General features: G+C 50.0%; 1 protein-coding gene across 1 annotated transcript in view; it reads left to right on the forward strand.

Annotated features, from left to right (window-relative positions):
- The first annotated feature begins 53 nt into the window (after window positions 1–53).
- ANKRD24 (ankyrin repeat domain 24) overlaps window positions 54–10,025 on the forward strand; it is a 28,810-nt gene continuing 18,838 nt past the window's right edge. Inside the window, exons 1-2 of the mRNA XM_023746813.1 lie at window positions 54–156; window positions 3,241–3,312. Of these exons, the coding sequence (XP_023602581.1) occupies window positions 3,277–3,312 (36 nt within the window). The 5' untranslated portion in view covers window positions 54–156; window positions 3,241–3,276. The remainder of the gene's footprint in view (window positions 157–3,240; window positions 3,313–10,025) is intronic.

The following is a 10,025-nucleotide window of genomic DNA, read 5'->3' on the forward strand; positions in this document are numbered from 1 at the left end:
GCCCGCGTGAGTGTTCTCAGTCGCCGCTGGTGCGAGGGACACCCGCGTGAGAGGCGCCTTTTCATAAATTAGTAAACTGATGCCCCGTCTTCGCCCCCACCCTGCGGAGGATGCAGTCACAGAGAAGGGTCCCGGGACTCGGACCTCCAGCCCAAGGTGCTTCCCACCGCGCATTTCAGAAGTTTATAAAGTTACAAGCGAAGTGTATGTAAGGCGGGGAGCCTCACTAGAGAGGACTCTGGGTGGCACTGTTACCTGACTGTCCAGGTGGGTGATGGCCGCTCGGCGGGATGGCCCCGTGAGCACCGGAGGCGGAGAAGGCGGCCTTTAGGGCGCATTGAAGAAGCACGTCCCGAGCGGCCCCTCTGGAGCCTGCCCACCCTTGCTCCCCATTTCTTTCTCAGTCCTGCTCCCTCCTCCCCCAAGTTCTAAGGGTCCCAGAGACTTGCAACCAGGGAAGCCGTGGGCAGCGGCAGCTCATCCCAGGCTCACCCCTGAACCTGTCTCCAAGGCCCCCCTTCCTCTGACTTTTCAGTGAGCCCACAGCAGCTCTGCCTCCGCTCACTCCTGTCCCTGTGACTTCTTGGTGAGTCAACAGCAGCCCCACCGCGGCTCAGTTCTTCCTATAACAAGCAGTTCCCACCCCCACCCCCAGGTTCTCTGCTGTTGCTTCTTCTAGGCTAAGCTCCTCCTTGTTTCACTGTCCCCAGCTTTAATAAATGTGCTCTCAAAACAAACAAGCAAAACCGCCACACGTGTTGAGCACCTACTCCTGTGTGCTAAGGAGGCACCAGGAACAGAAGTGGCTGACGATGGCTACAAACCAGTGCCCGGGCAGTGGTGACAGGTGACTGAGGTGCAAGGAGGAAACTCAGAGGAGGCACCGACCCAGCCGGGGGCATCCCGAAAGGCTTCCTGGGGGAGGGGATGTCACAGCCAAGATCTGAAGGGTGAGCAGGAGTGAGAGGGGGAGAAGGATCCAGCTGGGGGTGACATGGGGCACAGAAAGAGCGCTCCTGGCAGGGGGAACAGCAAGTGCAAAGGCTGGGAGGAGAGGAAGAGGGTAGCTCATTCCCGAAACTGAACGAGGGCCAGTGATGATAGGGAAGAACATCGGTGTCTTCCCACTAGATCCCACTGGCCAACGGGCAGCCCCGCTGCCAACCTGCCTCCTCCCTCAGCTCATCCCCGGCCCCCTGGGCCTGCTGCCGCCGCTCAGAGCTGATCGGGTGTCAGAGCTGAGTGCACAGTGTTGCTGGTGCTCGCTGGTGGCCCAGCAGGGAGCGGGTAACCGGGAGCCCGCAGTGCACACAGTGGCCTGGTGCTGGAGTCGCTGGAGCTGCAGGAGGTAGGAGAGGAAGGAGAGAAGGGAGGCCTGGGATGGGGGCCCCGTTAGGACCTCAGGTTCCTGGCCCCTGAGCCCTAGCAGGTGGGAGAAAGGAGGGGCCGGAATATATCCCAGCCACACCGAGGGACTGCCCAGGCACCCTGACAGACACGCACTTGTGGGTGCATGCGTCTCCCACTTCTCAGCCTTAGTCCGTCTAGTCTCAGGTATGTACCCTCCTTTCTTGCTGCTTAGTATTCTGTCTGGCCTTCAGGCCCTGTTTTTATATCATCGCCTGTTCGGGAAGCGGCTTCCTACATGAGGGCACTTCCCCCTCCCCCAAGCCGACAGATTCCCACCTGCTCAAGCAACCTGTGGACTCCTCTCGTGGGTGTCTCATTACACTCTTCTCTGGGTGTGATTGAGTCCTTCAGACAGGGGTAAAGAAAAAGGATGGGGTGGGTGGTGAGCAAAAGGGGTACATTGAGTGAATGGAGTACATTGAAGAGGTGAATGAACGGATGGGCAGTAGATGGATGAGTGGGTGAATGGAAGAGTGAATGGAGATATGGAAGGGTGGATGGATGGGTGGATGGTAAGTTGATAAGTCAGTGTAGGGTGGATGGACGATGGATGAATGAGTAGATGGGTGGGTGGGTTTTGGATGTTTAGGTGAGTGCATACATGGGTGGGTAGGTAGATCAGTGGGTGGGTGATGGATGGATAGATGGATAGGTGGGTGGGTGATGGATGGAGAATGAAGCATGGTTGGAGGGTGCATGAAGGACCACGAGAAGATGAGTTGGGCGGGTGAGTTGGTGGGGGAGATATACAAGTCCTGAGGTAGGAAGATGGATGCACAGGTGAGTGGGTAGATGGATTTAAGCATGGGTTGCAGGGCTGGGGGGAGAAGGATGGGTTGGAGAAGTCATGGGCAGCTGGGCAGGTGAAAGACACACCTTCACAGAAATCTCGGACATAGGAAGGGGTCCTGAGCCCCACATCTAGCAAAACATCCCCTCAAGGCATACCTGTCTGACCTGCCTATTCTTGCACATGCATGGAACACAGAACAGGCCAAGGTGCACAGGCATGCATGCACACACATGCCTCATGCTTGTGTGTGCATATGCATGCACATAACCATCGACCCAGACTCCGCCCCCCCCCCCTGGGTGACTTTCCCTCCATGCTTTTTACTCGTGTTGGAACCCAGGCTGGTAAAAGGGGACTTAGCTGCAAGAATGTTTCTCTCTGACTCTCCAAGAAACATGCCTCTGCTAAGAGCCTCAGCTCTGGGCCTGGCCCCCAAAGAGCCCCTAACTATTCAGAATGATAGAACTAGCCCAGACACTTCGAGCTTATGGAGCCAGGGCTGGGTTAGAAGGGACCCAGGCAGGGCTGAAGGAACCAGATTTGGTGAGTTAGAGCTCTGCCTACTGGTGAGAGGCAAAACTGATCAATCAGAACATGGGATTTTGAAACTGGGCTGCATCGGATGAATAGGAGTTCACCAGAGAAGGAATAAAGAAAGGAACATTTTAGGTAGAAATAACTGCACAGTCAAAAGCTTGGAGACCAGAAAAAACCTGATCTTCTTGGGCCGCAGGAAATAGTGGCCAATGCGTTTTTGAGCCCCTACTGTTTGCTGACCCAATGCTACAGGCCTCACTGAAAACTAACCATGAGTTGGTCAAGAGGGGATATCTTCCTTAATTAAAGGGTGAGAGACGTGAAACTGAGGGCAAATGCCCAGCTGAAGGACACACAGCAGTTAGGAGATGGGGCATGTCTGTGTCCTGCTCAAGGGGCCAGGGTGGCGCAGGGAGGAGGAAGTGGTCCTTCTGAGGAGGGGAAGGCTGCTGACCCTCCTGCTCGCCAAGACTGATCCCCTTCGCCCTGTCCTTTCCCAGGTGGCCTGGGTTGAGGAGAAGCCTTGTGTGCTGGTCATGAAGACTCTCCGGGCTCGATTTAAGAAGACAGAGGTAAGTCTGAGGCCACTGAGCTGCATGCTGTCCCCCACCCTCCGGTGGCTGTCCCCAAAGCCTGGCTGAAGATCCACTGGGCCTTTGGGCCATTATCCTCTGCCCAGCAGATTCTTCAGGCAGCTTCCGTAGGACCAGGGTCCTCCCTGTTCAAAACTCTTCCATAGTTCCTCACCTCCCACCGGCGCCAGTTTACCCCTTTATTTCCTCTCTACTGCCCCCTGCTGTCATGATGTCCTCACGGTCTCCTGTTCAGGCTTTCCAGCCACCATGCCTTTGCCTAAGCTGCTCCTCCACCTGGAATGCCCGCTCCCAGAACTGTTGCCTCCCACACCCTTCCCATCCCTTCTATTTTTGCTCCAATAACACGTCTTCCAGAAGATCTGTTCTCCCCAGCTACAGTGACCACTTGATTTTCTGAGGACTCACTTTCTTGGGGACCTTGATCTCTTTTTTTGTTTTTAATAGGCCAATTTTTTATAGTTTTCATATGTCAGAGCAACTTCACATTCAAGGAATTTAATTGATTAAAAAATACAATTCAGCCCAGTCGGCGAGGATCAATTGGTTAAGTGTCATCCTGGGCACCGAAAGGTTGCTGGTTTGATTCCAGGTCAAGGCACATAGCTGGGTGGTGGGTTTGATGTCCGGGTCTCTCTCTCTCTCTCTCTCTCTTTTCCTCCCTCTCCCTCTCTCATTTTCTTCTCTCTAAGCATGTACTCAGATGAGGATTAAAAACAACAATACTGTCATTATCTACATATTTTTACTGTCACATATTAGGTGCTTTTTCAAGTCACATTTAATTGTCAGTATTTTACATGATAAAGCTGCCAACTACCCTTGGGGAAAAAATTTATTGAACTTATTGAGGTGACGTTGGCTAATAAAATTATATAGGTTTTAGGTGTACAATTCTATAATACATCATTTGTATATTGTATTGTGTGTTCACCAGATCTCTTGCTTTTGACTATTTATTCAGCAAACATTTGCATCAGGCACTGTTTGGGCATAGAACAGACAGCAACGAACAGGGCAGACAGAAATCTCTGTCGTCAGGCGCTGACAGCCGGGTGGGGGAGATGAACATGAAACAAGATAAATGAGTGGAAAGGCATATTTTGTGCCATTGAGACAAAGAAAGTAAGGAAAGGAGATTGGAGTGTCTAGGGCAGGGGTCCTCAAACTACGGCCCGCGGGCCACATGCAAATACAAATATTGTATTTGTTCCCATTTTGTTTTTTTACTTCAAAATAAGATATGTGCAGTGTGCATAGGAATTTGTTCATAGTTTTGTTTTTTTTTTAAACTATAGTCCGGCCCTCCAACGGTCTGAGGGACAGTGAACTGGCCCCCTGTTTAAAAAGTTTGAGGACCCCTGAGCTAGGGAAACGGTTGTCAGTCAATTGAAACTGAGCTGTGTAGGATGAATAGGTTGCAATTTTATTTTTATTTTGAAAATACTTTTTTTTAGAGAGAGAGAAAGAGAGAGAGGAACATTGATTTGTTCCACTTGTTCTTGCATGCATTGGTTGATTCTTATGTGTGCCCTGACCAATCGAATCTGCAATCTTGGCGTATCAGGACAATGCTCTAACCAACTCAGCTACCCGGCCGGGGCTAGGTTGCACTTTTAAACCGGTTGTCAGCAAAAGCCTTTCCAAGAAGCTGATATTAGAGCAAAGACCAGAAGGGAAAGAAGGAGGGACTTGTGTGTTTACTTGAGGGAACTGCATTTCAGGCAAAGGGAATAGCCAGTGCAAAGGCCCTGAGGTGGAGTCCAGCTGGCTTCCCTTAAAGCTAGCTTTTTTTCAATCCTCACCGGAGGATATTTTTCCATTAATTTTTCCCCCCATTGATTTTTAGAGAGAATGGAAGAGAGGGGGAGAGATAGAGAGAGAGAAACATCGATTGGTTGCCTCCTGCATGCATGCATCCCAACCAGGGCCGGGGATCGAGCCTGCTGTAGAGGTACGTGCCCTTGACCAGAATCAAACCCAGGACCCTTCAGTCCTCAGGCTGACGCTCTATCCGCTGAGCCAAACCAGCTAGGGCTTGAAACAATATCTTGGACTGTGTGCCTCCAGAGGGAAATGCTGCTTCTTCTGTCATCCCCACCCTCCTCCTGCCCCCCAGTCCCTGCCAATGTGGGGACCAGCCCAGGGCGTAGATTAAGAAACCTCAGTGAGGCCCTAACCGGGTTTGGCTCAGTGGATAGAGCGTCAGCCTGCAGACTCAAGGGTCCCAGGTTCGATTCCGGTCAAGGGCATGTACCTTGGTTGCGGGCAAATACCCAGTGTGGAGTGTGCAGGAGGCAGCTGATCGATGTTTCTCTCTCATCAATGTTTCTAACTCTCTCTCTCCCTTTCTCTCTGTAAAAAATCAATAAAATATTTTTTTTTTAAAAAGAAACCTCAGTGAGGATTTGCATGTAGAGTCAGAATGCCCTTTTGTGCTGACCTTGGTCAGGTGTGACTTCGCACTTACAGCACGAAGAAACCAGGTCCAGAAAAGGTTTACCTCCCCTCTACCAGTCACAGAGCACCCAAACCCAAGTGGCAGCATGAGGTTCAAACACACATATGCCTGACTTTTCACCAAGTGATGGGGCGTTCTGTCGGCAGGCATAGCCCAGAGCAGTCAGAGAGGCTGCCTGGAGGAGGCAGCGCTGGAGAGGAACCTGGAAGAACAGGGAAGATTTAGACAAGTGAAGGCATACAGGAGGGGGTCAGGGACCAGCTTGGGCACAGGTTCAGAGGCTAGACCGGGCCTGGTTGATTTAGGGACATACGGGATTATAAGCAGGTTCTTCTGGCTGGAGCAGAGAACATAAGGGGGGCTGAGGGCAGAGAGGGCCCAGCCAGAGGAGTCCTTGAAAGCCAGAAAACGGGGGCAGGGCCACAAGCCTGGTTTCCAAGTCAGGTGGCTCTGGGTTAGAAGCCTGTCCTGGACAAGCTGGGTGACTATGGATCTGTTGCCACCCATTCTGTGGGTTCCCTCAGTTTTTTCAGCTTATTTTGTTTTATTTATTGATTTTAACATTGCTTTTCATTTTTTAATTTATTTTAATTTTATTATTCATTTTTAATTGAGTATTATTGAATTCATTTTATTTTATTTGTATTCAGATGCTATAAATATCTTACCATGTATTTTTCTGATGTTAGTGCATTTAATTCTCTTAATGAAATGGTAGCTTTCATTATCCCCATTTTATATATGAGGAATGGAGGCCCAGAAAGGTTAAGGAATTTGCCCAAGGTCACACAGCTTGGAATTGAGACACCAGACTTCCATCTCCCAGGGCTGTGTTGCTGTGAACATGATCTTGACTTTTTTTTTGGGGGGGGGGGGGGTGGCCAGTGCATTGATTGAGAAGAAAATGAGAGAGAGAGAGAGAGAGAGAGAGAGAGAGGGAGAGAGAGAGGGAGAAATAGAGAAAAAATAATAACTGACTCATTAACCTACAAAACATGACATAAGCTCAGTTTCATTTACTGTGGAATGACCCTAAATTTTTACCTCCAGTTTGGAATCCATTCCTAACTTGAATTTTTCACATTAGCCCCCAAGAACTTCTGAGAAGTTGTCGCCAGTAGTTAAACCAAACAAATAACTTTAATTTCAAAAGCAGACTTATTTTGAAATAAAGTCTTTCAAAAAGTTTTGTGCAACTAAATAAAAAAGACTCCTAATTCAGGGCATGGGTGTGTTTTGGTAGGTGTGTGGCACAGAGTCAAGGGGGAGAGAACGGGACGGGCGGGTGTTAAAATGTCCAGTTGGGTGTGAGGGTCTCCGGGTGTCTGGGGGGTGGGAATAGTGTTTGCTCTGAGCAGGGAGGCGCCTGGGTTGGGCTGGGGGAACTGGAGCTGTAGCAGCAGCTGGGAGGCCTGGGGGAGTAGCTTGTCCTCCATACCCCGCCCCCCCCCCCCCCAACACACACACCGGGCATCTGCCACCCCTCCCTCCGTCCCCGGCTCCAGTTTCTCAGCAGGCAGCAGGAGTCAGGTTCAGCTTTTGTTCAGCTCCCCGAGGGAAGAAAGCAAACACCCGTGACTGCAGAGATCCCACCTCAAGTCTCTGCGGACCTTTATTCCTCTCTTCTCAGCACACACGATCCAGCCCTCACACCTTTGCTCCAGTCCTTCTCTGCTGCCTCCCGCTCCATTCTGCTCCCTCTAATACCAGCCTTTTCTTCAAGGCCCCGGCAGGTGGCAATACTTGAGCTGGGCCTTTCCCAGCCCTCTCTGGGCCTCGGTGTTCCCATCCATCAAATAGGAGTTAACTGGGGCTCGTCTCCCACGGACCTGCTGCCCTGATTTCAGGTTTTGAAAAATCCCACAAGAAAGAAGATTGGGGTGTTAGAGATTCATAGACTCCCAATGCCTCAGTGCTTCCTGGAAAACCAATCTCTCTCTTTCTTCCTCTCATATTTATTCAACAAACATTTATTAAGCACATACTGTGTGTCAGGCCCTGTTTAGGTTCTTATGTGGTTTAATGCTCTGTTCTCACTGTCCTGAAATTATTTAAACATAGTCATCTTTTTCTTTTAATATATATATGTTTTTTACTGATTTCAGGGAGGTAGGGAGAGGGAGAGATAGAAACATCAATATGAGAGAGAATCATTGATCGGCTGCCTCCTGTACACCCCCTAATGGGGATCGAGCCCGTAACCCGGCATGTGCCCTTGACTAGAATTGAACCTGGGACCTTTCAGTCTGTAGGCCGACGCTCTATCCACCGAGCCAAATCAGCTGGGGCTATTTTTTTCTCTTTATTTTATTTTTCCCTCCATCACCATTTATCCCTCTTATATCCTCCCCCACCTCCACCCACCCCTTACCTTGAAATTCTTTTTTCTAAATATATTTTTATTGATTTCAGAGAAGGGAGAGGGAGAGAGATAGAAACATCAATGATGAGAGAGAATCATTGACCAGCTGCCTCCTGCACGCCCCCTGTCGGGGACTGAGCTGGCAACCTGGGCATGCGCCCTGACCGATTGAACCGTGACCTCCTTGTTCATAGGTCAATGCTCAACCACTGAGCTACACAGGCCAGGCTTATCTTGAAATTTTTTGTTGTTATTGTTAATCCTCACCCGAGGATATTTTTTCTGTTGATTTTAAGAGAGAGTGGAAAGGAGGAGGAGAGATAGAGAGAAACATCGATGTGAGAGAGACATATTGATTGGCTGCTTCCCACACGAACCCCAACTAGTGCCAGGGACCAAGCCTCAACCAAGGTATGTGCCCCTGACTAGGAAATCAAACCTGAGACCCTTCAGTCTGTGGACTGATGCTCTAACTACTAAACAAAACCGGCTGGGCTTACCTTGAAATTCTTAATAATTTTTTAACAAGGGAGCCCCGAATTTTCCTTTGGCACTGGGCCCTGCAAAATCTGTCCCCAGTACCTGCTAGGGATACAGCAGTAACCAAGATGGACCAAAATCCCTGCCCGTGTGGAAATGACTTTCTAGGGGAGAGGCCAAGAAGAAACAGAATGGAAGAAGAAAAAAAGAAAAAGAAACAATGTTTTCAGAAAGGTACACAGTATGACATCAGATGGTGACAAGAGCAATGAAGGAGAAATAAACCCTACGAAAGGGCTAGAGAGTGACAGGGTGGTCAGAGCAGGCTGTCTGAAGGAGTGGCTTCCAGTGCAGACAATGGTAAAGGAATCAGCCATGTGGGCCGCAGGGGAGGGATGGCGCCTGGAAAGGAGGCTGTGGCAGGACGGGTTGGGCCCGGGGAAATAACGTAGGGGGAGATGAGCCCAGGCACCTGACAAGGGGCAGGGGTGTTTAGAACAGGGGTGGGCACATTTTTCCTGTTCAGGGCCAGACAGTAAATATTTTTGGATTCTTGGGCTCTCAGGCCATGGCCGTCTTTAATGGATGGGCGTGGCTCTGTCCCAATAAAACTTTATTTATGGACCCTGAAATGTAAATTTCACATGATTTTCACGTGTCACGAAATACTATTCTTTTTCTTTTCTCCCAAGCATTTATAAGTGTAAAATCCATTCTGAGCCCTTGAGCCTGACAGACCAGGCAGGGGTGGGATTTGGCTGAGGATCATCACTGTTTGCAGATCTTGCCGCAGGACTTCCTGGGCCTGTGAGCAGTCTGCATTTTATGCAAGTAAGATCGCTGGATTGCATGTAACATTATTATATTTAAAATCATTTTTCTTCAAATATTAAAATATTAAAAACTAGAGGCCCGGTGCATGAATTCATGGATCAGTGGGGTCCCTCGGCCTAGCTGCGGGATTGGGTTGAAACCGGCTCTCCAACGTTTCCCGAGAGGTCCCGGATTGCGAGAGGGCACAGGCCAGGCCGAGGGACCCCACCAGTGCACAATTGGGGCCAGGGAGGGATGCGGGAGGTTGGCCAGCCGGAATGGACTACGGAGGGCTCCAGAGCATGTCCAGCCCTCTCACTCAGTCCCAATCGGCCAGACCCCAGCAGCAAGCTAACCTACCAGTCAGAGCGTCTGCCCCCTGGTGGGCACATCATAGCAAGCAGTTGAGTGGCCTTAGCATATCATTAGCATATTATGCTTTGATTGGTTGAATGGCCGACCAGACGACCAGACACTTAGCATATTAGGCTTTTATTATATAGGATATTAAAAATATTTAATATTGCCCTACCAGTTTGGTCTCACGTGGATAGAGCGTCAGCCTGCAGACTGAAA

This window comes from Myotis lucifugus, unplaced genomic scaffold (genome assembly GCF_000147115.1).
Source record: "Myotis lucifugus unplaced genomic scaffold, Myoluc2.0 scaffold_734, whole genome shotgun sequence".
Taxonomy (NCBI): Eukaryota; Metazoa; Chordata; class Mammalia; order Chiroptera; family Vespertilionidae; genus Myotis; species Myotis lucifugus.